We start from the raw sequence: 22,768 nt of genomic DNA on the forward strand, positions 1-22,768 counted from the left end.
AGGAGGCGCCACTCATCACCTTACAGCCCTGAGCAGAAATGAAGGTGGACCAGAGAGAGCATGTTGGTGAACACATGGGGACAGCCTTAACTAAAGCTGCTTATCATAATGACGCAGGGGTTTCCCTCCCAGTGACGTCTAGAGCACAGGTGGACACTGTCACTGGCTTTAGTTGCCGTAATCCCGTCCATTGTGTTAAGAGGCTATTCGTCAGCTAATCGCCGCGGTGAGGTACTCGCCACGTCACTGCCGGTGATTGATCAGGTGACCGAGTTTCCCCGCGAGCGTCCCCATTTGAAACCACAACAAATCCCCAGTGACTCACTCCACATGTCTCTCTGACCATTTTAAAGATAAGCAGCAGTTTCCTAGAAAGCCTGAATAGGTGAAGCAGCAACAACACGTGGATCTGGAACACTGCGTGAGGATGAGGCGCTCTCGAATTACAGGAAGTCCAACAAAAGAGCAGGCCTGTTTGTATCACAGAGAGAGACGTGTATTCGTGCACATCCACCACCAATTTCAAATCCCAAGAAGCGTGAGGCCTTTCCAGCGGAAATGACGAGCAGAGGAAGAGATACAGTGATAAATGACTATCTGTAATCATGGGGAACAAGCTTAAATTCCTCTCCTAAAAAGGATGAGAGCCGTCAGCTCAGTGAAGATCTAAACGCACCTCCAGTTTTGCTCGCTAACACAATCCAGACCGCACACAACTGCAGACTGTCACGTCATCTTGTCTGAGAAGCAATGACAGCTCCAGCTCCGTTAACAGGTTTACTGAAGCACATTTGTATGCTGTGATATACAGCGAGAGTTGTCCTCATTAAAGAGCGAGTTACTTGATCTCAGCTCAGTGTGGCATGACTTGCTTTGAGGTCTGTGAGCAAGAAACTTCTTTTCCTTCCTGTTTTACACTTTGGCCACTTTTGCATCGCTGTTCTCAAGACTTAAGAGGTTGTGCAAAAATCAACCCAATTACTAAATACAATATAATAATTAACCAATTTCTATAGCATTTAAAGCATCTATCTATCTATCTATCTATCTATCTATCTATCTATCTATCTATCTATCTATCTATCTATCACATCATATTCATCCATTGCATTGTATCCATCCATTAATTCATCCATCTATCTACAGCATCATATCCATCCATCCAAACTTTCTTCAAAAACAAACTCATGTTTTCTTGTTGAAAATTTGTATGAATTATGTTTAATCCTGCTTTCTGGAATTAAAGTTGCAATCCTGAACCCTGATTGAAATTTGATTCAAATTCAGGAATTAAATTGTGATTAAAAGGCATTCTCCATTCAGTTCTGGATGTTGCACAAGCCTGACTCGAGAGGCATAACTCAGTGAGGTCACGAGAGTAAACGCTCGGACTGGCTGACCTTGAAGAGCTGGTGATGCAGAAATCAATGACCTCTTGTTCTGCAGCCAGATGCTTCAGTGTGAAGTCTTGAAAGTCTTTGCTATAAAATTACACCTTTCCCCTCACGTCACGCTACAGTATGGAAAGACCCTAACCTTTGTCATTTTCATATGCGTGACTTCTGTCGGCTGACCTTCTCTTTGCTGCGCTGCAAATACCAAACATTTGCTCATTTAATAAGACAAAAATAAGAGGTCAGGGACTCTCAAATGCACCAGCATGGTGAACATCACTAAGCAAACCCCTTGATGTCTCGTGATGCACAGCAAATGAGACATTGGGGAGACTGGAAAACCGCTCGCTTTTAGGTTCTCCATGGGACGTTTCTCCCGCAGCGGGATGTGTCCTGTCCTTTTGTGGGATTTGGTCTGTTTTGACCTCAGATTCATGACGAAAGCCACAGTATTACATCAGTTCCATTAGCACACTATCATCCTAATGCACTTCTGCATAAGTGCGAGACCCCACGGGTGCGTAAAGATACCTGAGCCTTAGCCGATACTGTCGGAGTAGTGTATTGTGATACGTCCTCCAGAGGAGAGCTGGAGGGACAGAACGGATATACCGTATTACTTCGCTGCCTACTCTAATAACCAGCCCGCAACGCTGAGAGAATACAACCAAACCAGTCTGAAGGCTATTTAACTTGGATGGTCACCATGGGAATGTGCACTAAACATCAAGGCTCACTGTGATGTCAAAATATTGTGTGGATTGGGAAAGGATATTAAATGAACATTTGCTTAGGCACATTAACCACAAACATGCATGGACTGCTGCATTTACTTGAAGCGTCATTCTCAGCACATTTAATTTCAGTAATTTGATGTTTTTCCTAGATTAGAATGTAAAAAGTAAAACACGTCAGCTGTGATATTATTGGCTAATGTTATTTTTCCCAACCTCATGCACTTGGATACATCAGTGGAAAAGTTGTTATATTTTAATGAAAGATTCCAGAAACTTTTTTTTTTAAGTAAACCGAGTGAATTTTGATTTCACGTCATCTTTAAATTGCAAAGGCATGTAAAAGCAAGTATGCATGACATTTAAATTTTTTTGTGGAACACAAAAGAAGATATTTTGTAAAATACTGACTTTCATTGAAAAAAAAAAAAAGAGAAGCGAATACAATATTTACCATATTCCCATTAAATAAACTGGTTTAGGTTTGCTGTGTTTATAATGAATGCCACTTTCATTTAGGTATTTTTTATACATATATTTTTCATTCCTATTCTGAATACCATTCAAATTAAAGGATGTAATTTTTAAATGTTTCATTTTATTTACCGGTATTTTACATTATTTCTGAATGTAATAAAATTTACAACCAGGGTTAACCAAAACTAAAGCTATTAAAAAATATTTTTGTTAATAAATAAAGCTGAAATAAAATAAAATAAACATGAGATACTAAATGAGAACTAAAGGAAAATTGGAAATGTTGCCTGGCCAAGTTGAAGCACTAAAATTACCGGAAATAAATAAAAATGAAAACTAAAACAGAAATAAAAATAAATTGATAATAATATTAAAACAAAATGAATAAAAAGAACATAACAAAATGAAATTTTCAAAATAGTGTTCAGTAATTGAAATGAATAAAAAGAACATAACAAAATGAAATTTTCAAAATAGTGTTCAGTAATTGAAATTAGATGAAAAGATAATAAATGAAAATTAGAGACGTTGCTTTGGCAACTTAAATTTAGATACTAAACTGAAACTACTAAAACTAAAACTGAAGTAAAAATAAAGTTAAATATAAATGACGAAATGAATGATGTTAATAAATCTATAATATTATATTAGCAATAAAATAATTCTAAATGCAATTTTATTCCTCTCTTTCTCAACAATACAGTGTATCTTATAGTCAGGTGCTTATTTTCTGGAAAATGCTGTAAAAATTATGACAATTTTCAATTTACGCTGAACTATCCCTTTAAACACAATAAAGAAAGAATAACCCTTCAAGACGCGTCTCACACATACAGCAGCAGCAGCAGCTCCTTCATCCAGCAGGCCGACCTGACACATCCGATCTGCTTCACTAGACGTCATGCCGAAGGCTTAACGTCACACGCGGCCCACATCAAAGCCTGCGCAGCGTCACAGAGCAGCTGCACCTCTTTCCTTTTAAGGCACGGCGGGTCGGCTAAGTTTGGGGTGCGCTGGCAGGTATCTGTCCACCGGGGCCCCGTCTCTGAGAGGCTGACGCACGACAGGGGCCCGGGGTTCCTAGAGGGCCCTCTCTAATTGGCCTGACCGTCAACTGCAGGCACGTAGACGACAATGAGTTTATTTATAAAAGGTGCCGAAGACGCACGGCAAGAGAGAAAGAGAGATGCCCTTGGCCTATTTTGGCAGAGGTCGTCCCCGGATAGATCGCAGGCAGGAGACGGGTCCAGAGAGACAAACGCAGGCGCACAAGGGGGACAGAAGTCGTTTTGGTGACGTGCCATGAGGCGACAGGATGCACTTGTGTCTTTGTGACTGTGTGCAATGCGGCCCGCTGCACGTTTCCAGGTCAGAGCAGGCTGATGGTGTGAGCCGAGAGGAGAAAGAGACATGCACTGGAGCATGCTGGGGCATCTGTTCTTTAATATGGTCCTGCAACAACACGGCTCATAGTAGAGAAGTCACCAAACACAACGTGAAACATTGTGCTTTTTATAGAGCAGCTGGAAGTATGCATCATTAATGCGGGATAATAACTGTTGAGATGTTTATTTTGGCGGTGGAATGCGTGAGCTATTGTTGTGAACGGTCTCTAATGGCACATTTGAAATTTGACTCAAGCTCTCGACTGACGGGATTATGAAAGGGCGAAGGACCAGTGGCCAGCCCTGAGAAAAGAGCCACGTCTTTCTATGGGCAAGGATATTTTTACACCGCACTAATGCCACAGTTATGTCAGCCAACAACAAACACACTAGACTCGCTCACATACACAAGAACTAGCAGTGGTCATCTAGAATTACAGAAACTCATTTCTGTACTCAGCCAAATTGACTCGATTTACTTTCTTGTTCCTGGTATTATTGTGTCATTACGAGTCATTAGTGCAAGTTATTTCATATAAAAACTAAACCTTTGACTTGCTCCGGCTAAACAACTTTCCTTTTAGTCTGACGTCACCAAACCTTTGTTTTTCAACATCAACTTCAACCACCTATAGACTCTATTCTGGTATGTGACGCCCACTTTTTACAATCCAGTCAATTCTGGTTAGATGAAATGCGTCCCGCTCTACGTTATTTCTTGCGAAATATCCTGTTTTACTCAGAATGGTTTCAGGTTGACTAAATATTTAACTATTTTACAGAAACATAGCAGTGATGTAGCGGTGTGTATATATATAGAGTGAGAGAGAGATACATATACATATAGAAATACTGATAGATAGATAGATATGTTTTTAAAAAGTCAATTATATATATATATTATTTAAATTAAATAAAACACGAAAAAAAAATATATATATATTATTATTATATAGCGCACAATTTTTTTCTTTTCTGTCATATGATGCACAAAACATGTTATTGTTTGATTTAACTTGCAAACCTGCACGAAAAATTCTAGGCTAGAGCTAATACAGCTTTAAAATCAGCCAAAAATATAAAATTGAAAAATATCAAATCAGCTTTCAATATCCATATGCATACCAAAATATAATTATATATACAGTAAATATTAAATCTTAAGAACTAAGAAAATCTGAGGCAGATATCAAACTATGAGATTATACTTTTCACATTACACTGTAAGCAGGTTTTGAACGTATGACGCATGCCATGCCTGAAAGCGAGAATGAGTAAAACTTTACCAGATTCCCTCCGTGTTCCTGAGAGAGCTGGTGGAACGTGAGCGCGGTTTCATAACGATACTCATGGCCAAACGTGTGCTGTCGTCCCTGGGTTTTCTCTAGACCTCGTCAGAGTCCGTCCTGCTCCGTGATGGACATGCTCTCTGAGATAATCCAGCTCTGTGCTCAAACTATGCGGCTGCAGTGAGAGTCTCTGTGTCTCTCTGTGTCTGCAGGGTAAGTAAGCCGGAGTCAGTATCACGTTTCTAGTCCTGCTCTCCTCCTCTACTTTCTTTTCCCTGGGTTGCAGTGGCCTAGCAGTGGGAGTGTGTGTGTTTATGTGTGTGTGTGTTGGGGGATAAACCCTCAGGGTCCTGCGTGTGTTTGTGCCGTATCTCAGCGAGGGAACCAGAGCGGACGGCTTTAGGGAGTGGAGGGGGTGGAAATGCAGCTGGTGACAGCGTCAGAGCCCACTTCAGGACACACACACTAACCATGACAAGACAAGAACAACATGACCCACGGGAAAGAAAAACCACCAACGAGATCTCTTTAGCATCTCATTTTATTCTCCAAGACGTATAGGGAGTAAACTGAGACTTTTAATTAAGCCTCCTGCTTCTCAGATGTTTCAAATTAGGCTCAAATTTACCAAAATATAAAAAACAGTGCTGTTATTGTTTACTAAAACTTTTAAAAATACTTTTTTCGGTAATTGAAATGAATCAGAAATAAAATAAAATATAAATATTAGATGAAAAAATAGGTGAAACTCAGAAATGTTGTGACTAAAATTTATTAAATTAAATAAAACACAAAAATAAAATTCAAAATATTAATAAATACAAGTGGTCGACCGATATTGTTTTTTTGACAGCCGATGCCGATATCTTGGAAAGAAGGGTGGCCAATTAGCCGATATAATTTTATTTATTTTAATTAATATTTAAGAAATTTGAAATCATTTGAAAATGGATTAAAAAATAAATCTGTAAATTAAACATACTTATAACAAAGTATTTTTCCCAAATAACTAAAGTTTGTGTGCATTGGGAATCATGTTTTTTTTTTTTTTCAAATAAAGCCAAGGCAACACACATTTTACATACACCACACAGTGAAAATGACATAAATATGGCAGTGGGCAAATGGATAAAGCGCAGCATAATTTGAAATCACGTGTTTAAAGTTTGTCGATCAGGCGTTTCCAGTGAAGCTGAACTCTACCCCTGTCCGTATTCAATTCACACGGACCGACCGTCACCCAGAGAACACGCAATCATGCAGGATACAAACGCACACTTCACAAGATCTCACAGCTGGAGAGCCGTTCTCAGCGCCGTCAAAACTCCTGCCTCCAACACATCGGCCAAACAGAAAAACTTATCGGCTGATGCCGATATTTGAAAAATGCCAAATAAATGAAAAAAAATACCACTAATAAATACAAAACACTAAAATTACTAATAAAAAGTCTGATCTTTTAATATGAAAACTAAAAATAGAAATATTAAAAACTAATAAAAATTACATAAGCACATAAAATGACTAAAATTAAAAGTAAAATTCTAATGAAATTTAATAAAGAAAATACAAAAATAAAAGTTAACTTAAAATATCAATAAAAACTATAATAGTATATAAATAAAAAACACTAAAATAACACTAATCAAAAGTCAGATATTTCAATAAGAAAAGTTAAAATAAACATTTTTCATCCATTTAAAGAGGCAGACATCTCACTATGAACTCATCAAACTCTTCCCATACTAAATGATCTAAGCTCTGCTCTGATTTCTCAAATTTTAGGAGAAACATCTGAGTTTCTGAAGAAAATTCCCATGATGCAAGGGTGTTCTGGGTGGTTGCTAAGGTGTTTTATGTGGTTGGCCCATGTGACAGGAGAGAAGACACAGCATAAAAATAAAAATAAAAACATGTGAGAGAACGAGCCTATCCATGGGAAAGCGACCGAGGAGGAGAAGAGCTGGAGTGTGAATGACAGTCTTGACAGGAGTCAGGAGATACAGAGGTGTTTCTGAAAGCTTCAATGGACTCCACAGAGCTGTTGTGTTTCAACCACACTCTTAATTCTTTTCTTAATATATGTTCCAATTCTTAATATGCATAATTTTAACCAATAGTCAAATGTAGCCATTAAGGAATACATAGCATTCATATTTGGTATGTAACACCCACATTCCACCATTCAACTACATCATTTCTCTATTTGCAGCCTTTATTTTTAAGAATGTGTGTGCGTGTGTGTGTGTGTTCTGCATGATGTGCTTTACTGCACACTTCAACTTCCTCAACATTGAACTCGAGATGCTCTTCCTGGCACTCTTAGATATGGGAATGCAATTGAATTTCCTTACATGCGAGTGTGTGTGAGTGATATTGCCCAGCAGACCGTATATGATCTAATAAAAAGACTTACTGATCCATGAAGTAGCGCGCAACATCGGAGGATTTAGGCTGCGACATCCACTTCTCAACTCTTCAACCCTAAACACACATTCACACGAACCCCTCCTGACTTTAAACATGCGGCCCAACATCCATCCGTCATTACAGGCTACTTGGATTCTCAGCAGACAGGCGATCTAATTAAAGTAATTAGTAGAGCAGATATGTGACAACGATCATAATGACCGGCCCGGGGATGACAGAATACACAACTTTTTTTTTTTTCACTGGAGAAAGCAATGTTATGGATTTTGGAATCGTACTTTGGCCACAAGCAACAGTTTAAAGTTAAAAACTTTTTAATGATGAATTTGTTTCTTGTAAACTTGCAGCTTTTCACTTCACAAGATGTTAATTGATGGACTGGAGTGGTGTGGATTATTGTGATGTTTTTATCAGCCGTTTTGACTCTCTTTCTGACGGCACCCATTCACTGCAGAGGATCCATTAGTGAGCAAGTGATGGAATGCTACATTTCTCCAAATCTGTTCCTATAAACAAACTCATCTACATTTTGGATGAGTTTAAACTGTCGCAGCCTAAATCCTCCACACTTCGATTACATTGTAAACTTCATCAAATACCCAGAAATTTTCAATGAATGATTCCTGCCATTTCTTCATTGAAGAAAACACATATTGAGTGAAAGAAAAAAACTCAATATAGACAGTCAGTCAAATTAAATGTAAATTCAGTATATGATAATGTTGCCTGCATGACTGATACAATCATAAAAAGCCAAATTTTTGATCAAATCTCTCCATTCACTGCCTCCTGATCATTTTTGGCAATGCTGTTTAATATCAATGCAACTAGAACAATATTACATTTCCTGGAATCCAGCAGTTGTTACGGAGCACACAAACCCTGTTTTTAGAATAACCAAACTCATTGTTCTCTGATAGCAGATGGAAAATTGTGTGCACAGTATTAGCAAAGTCTCATGACATTCTGACGACACGTCAGTTGAGCAGTAAGTGGCATGTGGGCTGTCTTGTGGCTTGAGCCTTTTTGATATGCATCTTGGACAGACAAGCCACGCAACACATCATTGTGCTACATTTTCACATAAAAAACAATCAATTCATGCAAAAAGCACATGCAAGTACATGAAGTACATGCAAAATGATACTCACACATGCTGCACATACATTTTCTGATCATGCCGCAATCATTTTAAATATATACATCTAACTCATTCCAAACAGAAGCACTCAGACTAACAATGTAGGAGAAAGCATGTATGCTGCAGAGTGCCAGAAGAACTGAACAAATGACGAGCTGCAGAAAAATGGAAGGAGGCCCTCTGGTGGAAAACTGCACTGTTTCATTAGTAGTGGGAATCTTCTGACAAAAAAAATAATAAAGCATAGTCAAAAACAATAAAAAACACAACGAGCTGCTATTTATCCCATAAACTGACATATATTCCACTAGAATATTTATGAGAACTTGCTATGTAGCAAAAGCATGGCTGTTGTTAAACATGAGGCGTTTTTAAGTGCAAAGCAACACTGTTGCATCAATAACTTCGTTGGTGTAACACTTGAGGTTTTCTTGAAAAGGAAACTTTAAAAAAAAAATGCATCAGAGCAATCTATCAACGTACTGGGCCAAAACCAGTTTCCTCTTTCTAAATGAATATCGCACAATTTCCCACATCCTAAACTGATCTGCTGTGGTAGGGAATGCAAAAAAATGTATGAAATAATAGCACAAATGTCATCGAAATGCACACTATTGTTCAAAACTTTGAAGTCACTAAGATTTTTTATAGAAATAACCCTTTTATTCAGCAACTTTATGCATTAAATTGATCAAAAATGACTTCAGTTCTTTTAAATTATAATAATATTTCACATTTTTACTGTATTTTTGATCATATAAATGCAGCCTTGGCGAGGAGAAGAGACCCCAAACGTTTAAACTATATAGCTGCAGAAAAAAATAATTATTACATGTTTAAAATTAGATATTTAATTATTATAATTAAAAAAGTTCAAAATTTGACCTGCCAATTATGAACAACTCCTTTACGCATCATCTACTTCTTAAAATAAAATAGAAACAAACAACAGGTTGGCGTCAGCACATTTATGTAACTAATACTCATGCATTTACATGTGCACTGTAGATCATACCATTTCATCACCGAGATGAGGAAAATACTGTATGTCTAGTAGTCCAGTCCAATACTGTAAGCAATGTCCAGAATTTGAGAAAGATACAGAGCAAGTCTTCTTTAACTTGACCTGCCACTGCAAACTACAAACATCACAGCAAACCACCCCCAACTTCTGCCAGCTTACCACAGAAAAACACACTTGAGCAAACCAGAATCAGCTTATCTCACTCTGTCAGGCAGCAGATCAAGACACCTCCAGTATGCAAGTCATGAGCATTTCTGAGCATGTACGCTACCTGTAGGACTTGAGCAGGCGCTTTCGTTTCATGCCTCTGCTTACGGCTTCACTGGGGGCGATGAAGTCGCCCTTACAGTCCTTCTGCCAGTCCATGGGGCTGCGTCTGAGCAAGAGCCTCGTCTTGTGATGTCAAGTGTTTCCTGGACTGTCTGGGTTGTACAAACTCCTCCCCTTTCACACTGAGTGACAGATGTCTCCATGTGGCCTCTGTTAACCCTAGCTCCGCCCCTCTGGGTAATCTGATTAGCATTTAGGGACACTGAGTCCAAGCGAGGGCTACTCTTACCTCCAGCTTTCCCTCAAAGTACTGCGCTAGTTTCTCATGCACCCACCAGAAACCCCGCATCTGTTGACCCACCGCTTCTTTAAAGGGACAGTTTGCCTAAAAAAATAACAGTTCTGTCATCATATACTCATTCCAAAACCGTAAAACCTTGGTTAATCTTTGAAATGCAGATTAAGGTATTTTTAATGCACTGAAAGTCCAGGTCCATTTAAAGGGCAGGAAACAAAACTTACACGAGCCGAAAAGGGATTGTAAAATGAATCCAAACGAACTGAGTGGTTTAATCCAAGACTTATGAAGAAATACAATCTATTTATAGGATGAACAGATTTAATTTAGGTTTTTATTCACATCTAAACAAATGTCAACAACATTTTTTTCACTGACGACAATGAGACGATAACGAAAGAAAACTCTTTTTGAAGGACAAAAATTATGACGTGATGAAAATGTTAGGGAGGGACGATTTGGGAAGAGATTCATTCAGAACGAATCTGCTGCATAGGAGGGTAGATGCGAACATATGAACCGGCGGGACATAGGATAAAATACACTTGCTGCACGGCGCATAAAACGTTCAAAAATGTCAATATGTGGGAGTAAGAGACGAGCAGGCATATATGAATATCCATATCCATATCAATCTAAATTTAAACAAAACGTATAATTTAACTGTAATTTAACTAAATTTAGATTTAGTTGACTAAAACTAAAAACAATTCAGATGACTAAAATATGACTATATTCATAATAACTCTATGACTAAAACTAAATCAAATTTTGCTGTCAAAATTAACACTGGCAGAAACCTTGGGTCTTACAGATGAAAGGTAGGCTACATCTTGGTACATTATTTACCCCTAAATGGCACATACAGTTTTTGTACTTTAACAGTGCATATTAGCACCTAAAGTGTAAATATTGGTAGATTTTGAAAGGATACCGACCCAGTGACAACTTTGTACCTTTTTTGGTTGCACTTCATTTTACAGCACTTGAACATATTTACAGTCTACTTACCATGGGTAATATAAGGTAACTAAACGGGTTAAGGAAAGGTGCAGAGGTAGGTTCAGGGTGAGTAGCTAACTATTACCCAGTTAGTGAATTACTATAATTAGCACATAAGTATGTACATGGAGGAACAGGACTGTAAAATAAAGTGCTACCCTTTTTCTGACAGTGTATAGTATGCTTTTTCTGAACATATGGCTACATTTTAATAAATAATAAATTTGCTTTAAAAATCAGTATTAAATAATATTAGGCTGGGTGAATACTGTATGTACTTTATGCATACTATGTACTGCAAGCAGTAGTATACTAGAAAAGCATAGTACACTCTCAGAAAAAAGGGCATAAAACTGTCACTGGGTCATTACCCCAAGAAATAAAAGCTTAAAAGTACATCTTTGTACCTTATTTACTCCTAAACTGTAAATATTAGTACCTTATTAGCATGTTATAAGTACATATTATGGCGCTTTTCCACTGCATGGTACGACTCGGCTCGGCACGGCTCAGTTCGGCTCGGTTTGAGTTTCCACTGCAGTTTAGTACCGCTTTAGAGTGGGAGGGATTATTCACGTGTCGTTATAGTCGCGCCGCGTCTACTGCCGTAGCTGCACTGTTGTGGCTCCTGAAAAACGTTTTAATTCCGTGTCGCTCCATCAAGCTCTCGCTGGATCCGCTCCTCGGCTCTCAACGAGAGGACAGTCTGTACTTCCTCAACAGACAACGAAACAGCCATTTTTTGGTTGTTAAAAGAAAGTTGCGCTCATTCGAAACAGTTGCGTTCGATCCTTCGCTGGCTGCTGATTTAAATCTAGCGGGTCTGTTGTGTCTCGTGCCGCAAGTTCAATGACACAGGCAGTGACGATTTTCTCCGGCCAATCAGTGATCAGCAGAGTTTACACGTCACGTTTTGGTAACGGTACGGTTCGCTTGGAACCTTGGCTGAGGTGGTACTAAAAAAAGTACCAGGTACCAGGTACTGTACCCAGTGGAAAGCCCCCCAAAAGTGAGCCGTACTGAACCGCATCGTGCCGTACCATGCAGTGGAAAAGCGCCATTAGTATCTTTTGACAGGACACTGCCACAGTGACAGTTTTTTTTTATGGGGTTTTTATTCATATAGGACAGTAGAGAGACAACAGTAAAATACTGGGAGGAGAGAGGGATCGGCAAAGGACCTCGAGATGGGAATCGAACTCGGGTCACCATGAGCGCAGTCGCGCTATATGCTGATGCACTAACCACGAGGCTATTGGCACCGACTACAGGGAAGAGTTTTGTACCTTTTTTTCTGAGAGTGTACATATAGCACATCACATATGGCAAAAACAGAATTTTAAATGTGCATGTTTGAGGTGCGACAACCAATGAGGTTTGTTCACATTAGGGGTGGGCGATATGACCAAAATCGCATATCACGATATGACTAAGCAATGTGCTATGATTAATATGAATGGCAGACAGAACGAATATTGGACAGCTTCCCCTTTAAGACCAAAGTCCGGATCCAATATACTGTTACATATGCGGTTTCTCTTTCAATCGCTGTGTTTAAGAAGATACTAGCAAAGACGGGGATTCTGATGCATACAAATTTGTTTATGTAATTGTTCAAAGCCAATAAAAAAATAAAAAGCGGCAAAAAAGTAAAATAAAAAAATGCGCGGCCCTCTCACACAGAAACAGAGACGGCGCACGCAACGGCTTAAAATCGGTTGTTTTAAAACTGCAGTGCTTAAAAACATGTGTCCATGCTACAGATGTAGTCTCTCATTCAGGAACGAGCTCCTCGTTTTGTCCCGGCTGGTCGTTCTCCACCTGGTTCTGTCTCCCCTTCACGTCCTGTGGGTGGTGTGTAAATATCGCACTCATCCAAATGAAGTAGTATTATCGTAAACAATGTATTTTGCGACACCACGAAATAAACGATAGAACATAATATGAAACGATAGACTTTTTTATTTCGTTCCATCCGATATATATCGTCATATCGCACAGCCCTAGTTCACATATGAGCTTCGTGTGTTTAACAAATGTGATTTGCTATAAACATGTGTGTTTATATGTGAATAAAAGCCTAAATTAATTCTGCTCATCATATAAAGCAATCATAACTCTTAACAAGACTTTTTAAACCCCTAGAATCATAAGGAGTCAGTTTATGCTGCCTATATGACCCTAATTTTTGGTTAAACTATCCCTTTAAAGTGGCCACACCACATTTGCATGCCTACAAACCAAAAACCTCACAGAGCACAGCACAAACATTTGTTGAAAGGTTTGTGGGCGATATCCTCTTTCTGATTCACCTTTACACATGACCACGTACCCGTTTGGCCGCAGGCTGTGTGTAATTGAAGTTTCCTGCTCCCTCTGCGGTCGCGCGGTGGGTTTGTGCGCCGAAGCGCGCTGGGAGAGGAAGTGCATTGGTATAATTCCTCCTGATGAACTTGTGTGGATCTTGTGAGGACAGAGAAGAACGAGCCAAAGCGCTTTGTGTTTATTCTCTCTAAACCCATCAAGTCATCATCAGCTGCGTTAACTGGCCATCATCTGTGCAAACTGAGACACTCATTAAATCAGAAACGGGTGTTTAGACGACACTCTGTACGAGCCTTCACCATCTCAGCCGGTCTGTGATAAAACACGCTGATGGGGCAAATTCTCACACTCTTAAGCTGCTTTGCTCCTCACATAACAGAGCAATCAGATTACGGCTGACATTTACAAAGTTTAGTGCAAACAGTTAGCATAAATTTAATTCCTCCAGGCTTCAGGTGTGCAAACTTCTTTGGCGCGTTTCTTATTTGATTTTAGGGAGGTAACTGAATGGTTAACAAACATAATATACTTATAATTCGTGATGCCATGAAACAACAAGTGACACTTCCCTGTGCACAAAGTTAAGCTACAGTAGGATGTTTCTATGTGGTTACTACTCCTGTCCAAGTTCAACAGAGCCACTCTCCTCAATAAACCACATGATTTGATGCATCACGCTAAGGTTTCATTTACAGTTTAGGACTGACCCCAGCTCAAAGAATAAGCACTTTCCAGTAAGGTATAATTTGTTAGTACTAGTTAACATATTTAGTATCATGAGCTACATTACTGTTATAAAAAATGTAAAAGTTATAAAAACTACATTTACAATATAAAATATTTACAAACATGCATAAAATATGGCTACACAAATACAAAATATTTAATTGCATTGCACAATTACAATAAGCAGAACTGAAATGAATTGAACTGATTTAAACCATAAGCTTAATTAAGCCATTTGAACTGAATTAACACTGTTTTACGTCATTATCTGCCAAAAAAAGGTTTTTATTCATGTTCATTTATTTAAAACTTGAAATGTTAAAAATGTGCTACATAATTCAAATTAAGTTTAACATGATCATGAACTTACATTAAAAACTTTTTACAGCATCTATCCATCAGTATTACTCTTAATTAATACTAATAAAATATTATAGAAATATTTACATTTGCTTTTAAACATAAAATATTACATTTAATTGCACAAAAGAAGTTAAATAAAATGAACTGAACCGAATTAAGCCATGTTTGTAGTCATTATGAATGCCAAAAAGGTGCTAGTTAATTCAAATAAATGCTAAAATTATTATTCATTGTTATTTTGTGACACCAATTGCATTAAAAGTAACAAATTAAACCACACTTGGCCGATTATCAGCAGCACCCATCACTCCACCATGTGTCAAATTCACATCCTTGCTATTGGATGCACATATATCAAATATTTTAGTGCATTTTGAGAAAAACGAACGCTTTTAACTTATTTGCTTTTATCAGTTTGCTTTACTCTGAGGCCCAGACATCAGCACCGGGCACATTAGTTGACAACGAAAAGTAAAAGTGACACTCCATGTTGGAAATACCGCTAATAATAGCATAATTCTCAGTAGGTTTTTCTATAGCGGGAGTGAGTGTCTCTTACCTGATACGGCTCTATTAGTCTCTTTAAGGCGAATGTGATTAAGTGATGATATAAACACATTACCAGACTGAGCTCTGCTCCTCCACAAGACTCACTTTAAGAATAAACAAACACATACACTAGCATAACAAACAGCCATAGAAGGTAAAGCAGCCCAGACCAACCAAAATAAACCGGTTAAAAACAGCAAAAAACGACGGTTACCATCTTCTCCGGGCTTTAATGTCGATGGGTTTGTTGGTGGCAAACGGCGAGCCGCTGGTGGACATGCAGCGGGGTTTGGCGAGCAGCTCGAGGGACAGGAGGTCGGTGCGAGCGGGTAAACTCATCTTTGACATCAGCTCATCTCTTTCCCTGTCCTCGCTTTATGAACACGGCACGGGGCAATGTGACACCTCCGCTGCAGAGACACTGAGCATTCATAGTCATATTCAAAACCTCGCTCAACCTCTACCCAAACATCATATCTGAGGAACAGCGGCGATACGCTCTCATCCAGAGACCTGCCAGTTTACCGCTGGAGCTGCCACCATCTGACGAAACTTATTTTGACTTGATGTTTATTGACTGGATCTTGGAAACCCAATGCAGACCTGTCTGTTTGGTGGACTGCTGCACTGCTGCAAAGTGACACCCCCTGATATATGGAGCAGGATGATGGACAGGGTCATATTTGGTCATTTTGGGATTATTTATATTGATTGGCCATTTTAAGGCTGATGAATCTGCATACAAGAAAAAAAAAAAAAAAAAAGTCATCTGAATGAGCATAGACAGGAAAACTGTCTACATTAGCTAATTTTAGCTGCTAATTAAAATTAAAAATATGGAAAACTTAAATAAATAAATAAAGGCATTCATTCTGATTATATTTTATGTAAATATTTTGCATAATAATAAAACTATATATATATATATATATATATATATATATATATATATATATATATATATATATATATATTTAATAAAAATATAAATAAATTGATTTAATTCATTTGCCCTTACTAATCAACCAGTTGGTTATTAGACAACAAATTAGCTGACCAGTGTACAATGTACATATTCTGTTCTGATTAAATTTACTATTCTAGCTAAATTTGAAATATTTTAAATATTTAGCAAAACAGTACATATTACAAATAAAATAATAAATAAATAAATTAAATTTATAGTAATCAACTGCCTGATTATTAGACAACCAGTTTCGACCAGTGTGACCATCCCTAATGAGCACTTGGCCAAATATCAGTTCCAAAATCCTCTGACCATTTTATGTATACTTAATGTACATGTTTCGGTTTTGAAATAATTTTAATAAACTTTTATGCAAATATTTTGCTAAACAAATGTTCATCTTAATTCAGAATTTTTGCACATTAAAACACATTATCATATGTACCCTAATGCTCATTGGTCACTCTGCTTTCTAGATACTAGCACAAACAATTTAATGGAAAAACCAATAACACTGTTACAAACCCTACTGTATGCTCGTGCATCGTTCTCCATGCTGAAGGGAACCACGAGCGTACATAAACGGGTGAATTCACTGTGTTGATTTATGACCGTGTGTTCGGCGCTCGTGATGAAAACAGCAGAGCAGCAGATGTTTGTGGGAATCATGAAGCCTCTTCCCCTGACTATTCATTTCTCTACAAAACAGAAAACTATGACTAATTCAGAGAAGAAGATATGGCTTCATTGATCCCATCTGCTCTAAAAGGATTCTGAGGTTGAAACTGATGATTCATTTAGCGACGGGCAGCTATTGGGTCGTTCCTGGTTGAGTAACCGGGCAGAAAATATGACCACTGAATACACAGCAGAGTTAAATATGAATTCACGATTAAAACTGGTTCACCAGGTACAAACTGAAAAAAATTAAACAATATTTAGAAATATTTCAAATAATAGCTGTATTAATTGTATGCTTTGGACTGAAATGTTGAAACATAAATCAAATTAAGTTTAAATAATAATAGTTGGGTTACGTGCATGCTTTATAATAAAGGTATCTGAAAAATTAGTAAATGCGAATGCAATTATTAATAATCAGAATAATGAAAATCAGTATAACAAATAAAAGTTGAATAATTAATACAAAATAAAACAGTATAAAAATAAAATAAAATAATGTGCCTCACAATCTTTTATCTAATTATCTGACCTGGTGGTATCCAGCTGTGTTTGCATGCATGTGCACAGAAAGGAGGTCAGCATTATGCAGATCAGCTGGCGTGGCAATATGTCACTTTGTAAACAGCTAGTCTAAACTCCGGCATCTAACCTCTGCATTTTTCATCAGCGTTGTACCCATGGTCCCTGAGGTGCAGACAAAACCCTCTACAGGTGCAGTGCTGTCGCTGTGCACCACATGGAAACAAGCAAACCAAACTGTTTCCATATACTACTTGATGAATATTGTGATGTGATTGCCATATGACCAATCACATCACAGGAGTGAAGCTATATACCACACAAAGAGAAATGATCCTGTGATTAAATGCAAAAACATTTTTAATGAAGTGTTATGAGTCTAAACCTACCAGAGTGCTGAGTCTGTGGTGCTGTGTTTCCTTTGAACGCCACTAGAGGGCGATACTCTCATATCTGATCTCCACAAAGCAAATCTATTTAATGTTTTCCAGACTCAGATCTGAACAACACAATACAAAGACTGCACAATTAACAACTGCACTGCCATTGGACCACTCAGGTTGCAGCCAGATATGGTTCAAGATGGCTGACTAGTTGATTAGTTTGTTTGGGAAAAGCTTCAGCTGGAGGTGGCTTCTGGGACATAGATGCTGACCTGGAGACGACAGAGCATTTCTGGAAAAATAAAAGGAGGCAAAACAAACAGGGGCTGGAGGAGCAACGGGCCCCATGTGAGACCTTCTCCTGCCAAGCGACTCTATTGATTGGTCTAATTTAATGTCTACGGTGGAGACCCAGAGACGACACAATCACATCTCCTGCCATCCCTCATTTAGCCACCGCTTTACACGGATGCACTCCGCCACCTGTGTCCCAGCGCGCTGCACTCCTCTACCTCGGCCTTACCACTGGAAATACGTTTAAACATGAAAGATGACCGGAGCTTCAAAAATGTGAAAATAAGAAACTACAACAAAAATGGCCACCATTTTAGGCCCTTGTTTGCACCTGGTATTTAGGTTTGTCTCAGGTAATCACAAGCAGTCAGCTGAGACACAAGACTGTTCACATCTGACAGCGGTTTGCATGATGGAAACACAAAACATTTTAAACTGAAATTTAGATCCGTTTTTCATTAATTTTAACCACAAACAAAGAAGAAAAAAAAACGTATTTTGTCAAGACAAACTTGAAATGCTCACTGAACAGGCCTTTGAAAGTTTTGGAAAAAAAAATGGATGAAAATAAAACAATAGATAAAATGATAGACAGAATGATAGAACGATAGAACGATAGAACGATAGATAGATAGATAGATAGATAGATAGATAGATAGATAGATAGATAGATGGCTGGTTAATCCATCTGCACTTGTAACTAGTAAGTTAACGCAGGAGAACTGGATCAAATGTCAGTGGGTGAGTGGCTGGAGTCAGGTTATGTCAATACAACAGCTTCCTGACCGATAAACGACTCCCAGCAACTGAGGAGTGCCGTCTGTGAAACTGAGACTTGTGAACAATAGCTCACTTAACCATGTTTGTCCTGTTGATGGTGAAACCGTGATTTATGACTGGCTGACATCACTGAACAATACATCAGTAAGATGACTGATGACCGACGAGTTATACTGCACTACACACACAGGCTGGAGAACAGAAGACACAAAACATAAGTAAATCCAGATGTCTTTGGGAACTGGACATCTTGAGAGATCAGTGTGTCCTCTGGAAGCAGCAAAAGGCTTAGGACTGTTGACCCAAGATTGTTTGGGAAGCACCGCTGGAATGTTTTTCTTAGATCAAGTTAACTAGCCTCTGTTTCAGCTCGGATCCCGGCCCTCCCTCACCGACTGAACTGCCTAATAAGGAAGGCAGCGTCATTTATATGGGCTCTTCATTGACGCCACATGCCGGTTTGGTCAAGCAGGTACAGTTACGGCCACCGGCAGATACCGTAACACAAGACGACCATCCAACGACATCACAAGTCACATGATACATGCTTTTAACTTAATAAACAAATCAGTCTTTCATTTTCCACAGCCATCATGACATACTTTTTCGTCTTGTTGTGCTGGAGCTCCAAACCACCCTAAAACGACACAACTACTGCTGTTTTTGAATATTATAAAGTGGATATAAATCAGCATGTTCGAATGATTTCTGAAGGATCATGTGACACTGAAGGCTGGAGTAGTGATGCTGAAAATTCAGCTTTGACCGCGGGAATAAATTCCATTTTAAAATATATTCAAGTAGAAAACAGTTGTTTTAAAAAGTGTCAGCCAAATGCAATGAAGGTAGTATACATGGGGCAAACTTGTTTAAAAAAGACGAGCCATATAGCCAGAGCTGAGTGGATCAGATTCACAGTCAAGGCAGTCAAATCTAAAGAAGTTGTTTGCCGAGTATCATATTATTGGACATATAGTATGATATAGTTTAGGAGAAATTTGGTGCAGACAAAAAGTAAGATGATATTCTGATAGCTTGTAATGTAAATCAATGAGATCTTTATAACAGTATAACAGCCTACTTGTGTTTCATTTATAAAAATCAGTAAAGATTTCACAGCAAAAAGACATGTGAACCACAAAGTGACTTTTTGCATTCGTACTAAAAGGCCTTTTACTTCCAAAAAAGTCTAAACTATCAATCAGACCACAGAAGGCATGTAGCAGACAAAGGCAAAGTTTTAATCATGTTGATCATTTAGAGGCCTTAGACATTTGTGTCAAATACGATACAGTAGGCTTTATAGGGTTAAATACGACTCTCTTTCATTTTCCCTGTCTGCTAAGCCTAATTTGCCATCAAAGGCTGTTGGTTTGTCTTTCCATTTACCCAAGATGCTCTTCTCATTAGAGCAATGCGGTGAAGACAGACGCCAGTCATCATGGAAGCCTGTCGGTGGCACCCTGTAATAAGAGGGATACGTTTCTTTCTAACGGCAGGTTTAATTAGTGACTGCCATGTGGCCGATCACCTGGGATGAGAGAGTTACCGTTGGCTCGTTCTGCCAGCTTCAGCGTCTGGGCTTCTGTCTCGCTCCGTCTCACTGCTTTAATGATGCTCTCCACAGGAGACCGTGCTTCCACTCCCTCTGCGCTGTCGCATGATCTGCAGAACCCGCTTGGCAAGCGCACCGCCGGCAGCCTTCTCACTGAAGTTGCCATGCGGCACATTTTTGTCATGGACAACACAGAGAGCCTGTCAGGTAGAGATTAGCATTGCAGGCCATCTTTACGACAGCAATTGTAGTGGGTTATTAATAGACCCGTTTTGTTAACAAGTTTTCCTTGTTGGCATTACCAACAAGTTTCTAAAGTCTCCAAAAGGGGGCCATAGAACCTTTCAGAGAACAGTTCTTAAAATAACCAATATTTTTCTTAGTGTGAATCTCAAGAACCTTTTCCAGAATAAAGAACCTACTGTGGAATGGAAAGTTTCCATGGATGTTAAAGGAACAGTTCACCCAAAATTTTAATTGGCTGAAAGTGTTCTCAACCTCAGGCCATCCCAGATGTAGATGAGTTTGTTTCTTTGTCAGAACAGATTTGGAGAAATTTAGCAAATTTAGCACTTGGTCGCCAACGGATCCTCTGCAGTGAATGGGTGCCGTCAGAATGAGAGTCCAAACAGCTGACAAAAACATCACAATAATCCACACCATTCCAGTCCATCAATTAACATCTCATGTGGATTATTTGTGGATCATTGTGATGTTTTTATCAGCTGTTGTGACTCTCATTCTGACGGCACCCATTCACTGCAGAGGATCCGTTGGCGACCAAGTGATGACCAAACCTGTCCCCATGAAGAAACAAACTCATCTGCATCTTGGATGGCCTGAGGGTGAGTACATTTTCATCAAATTTCTATTTTGGGTGAACTATTCCTTTAAATGTTCTTCATGGAACTGTAGATGCCAATAAAGAGCCTTCAATTTTGTGAGTGTATTTTCAAAGCGTTTCCATATACAGACAACGAGAAACCGAGCTTAACGTCAGGCACCAGCTATTTCGGGTACAAAATAAATAACGTGAAACATGAAACAAAGAGAGACGGAGGGTATTTAAAAGAAAAACATTCTTTGAAGTCCAAATGAGATTAGGCCTCAGCGAGAGGACATATTCTGGAGAGAAGACCACCTGTGCTCGCATGGAGGACTAAACGAGAACAAAAGAAGGTTAAGCCACCTCATCCCCTTAAATACCCTTGAGTGCGTCACAGATAACGGTGCAGTAAACACGTTTCTAACACACACAGTTATGCAGAACATTGCTGATCAAAATTTACATTAATGCATATGCATTCAAGATATGCATATCAGTTCATGTGTTGTAAAGAAATGCTGGGTGATAAGTCATACCTCCACGTAACACGCCTTCTACCATCAACATTTCCTGTGATTTGTTTACATCTGGAAACATGTTTCTTAAAACAACACTCCCAGCTGGAAACTATTGCAAAATTCCCTGAGGGCCTGAAAGCTTGTGCTTAAATGTCCACAACCTCAGTACCAATCAAGAAACAAGATCCTCAAAGCTAAAGGAAATTCAAGCAATTATGGGCCAAAAGAGCCTCAGTGAAAATGGGAACAGCCACAGGGTTTAATCAAGAGCAAAAGAGTCTTTGTAAAGGTACGGCACATGATTCAGGTGATCGAGCACCCTGTCAGACCTTTATGTGCCCTTCTAAAATTACTTACATTGAAACAGTTATTTATTAGAAAAAGTGAATCGCCTCCCTATACTTTTTTACAACTTACATACTGTAACTTGACTAATTCTTTACCCATATTGCACCAGTGTTTCTTTGGTAAAAGGTCTAAATTTAGTCATTAACCACATGAACAAACAGAGTTGACAGTTTTCTAGATACAGGATATGATTTCACCACAGCTCATCACTGCAAAATTACAGCATGCAAACACATCTTTCAGAGTTTCCAAAACAAACGTACAGTGCAAATCATGAGCAAATGACTTTAATGAACTGGTTCTTTTAATGAACTGCTAAAGAAAAATTCACTGGATAAAGGGTTGCGAAAAATAATGTAAAAATTCTCATGAATGATAATCTATATATATATTAGGGGTGTGCAATATTATTGACAAAAAATATCTCAGTATTTTCTGGGATTTTATCGATAATGATAATTAGACGGTATTTTGCTGTGTGTTATTG

At 38.6% G+C, this 22,768-nt stretch overlaps 1 protein-coding gene across 11 annotated transcripts in view; it reads right to left on the reverse strand.

Moving 5' to 3' along the window:
- Window positions 1-22,768, reverse strand: part of LOC131548640 (cAMP-specific 3',5'-cyclic phosphodiesterase 4D-like) — a 221,678-nt gene that overhangs the window by 32,959 nt on the left and 165,951 nt on the right. For 2 of the 11 annotated variants that reach the window (XM_058790120.1, XM_058790117.1), the window contains exon 1: window positions 5,277-5,570. The exons of 7 other annotated variants lie outside the window; for them this stretch is intronic. In XM_058790120.1, coding sequence (XP_058646103.1) covers window positions 5,277-5,341 — 65 coding nt within the window. In that variant the 5' untranslated portion in view covers window positions 5,342-5,570. Of the gene's footprint in view, window positions 1-3,439; window positions 5,153-5,276; window positions 5,571-10,145; window positions 10,296-22,768 lie in introns of those variants that run through there. 2 more of the 11 variants (XM_058790114.1, XM_058790119.1) reach the window with 2 other exon arrangements.

The sequence above is a fragment of the Onychostoma macrolepis genome, chromosome 10, assembly GCF_012432095.1.
Source record: "Onychostoma macrolepis isolate SWU-2019 chromosome 10, ASM1243209v1, whole genome shotgun sequence".
NCBI classification, from domain to species: Eukaryota; Metazoa; Chordata; class Actinopteri; order Cypriniformes; family Cyprinidae; genus Onychostoma; species Onychostoma macrolepis.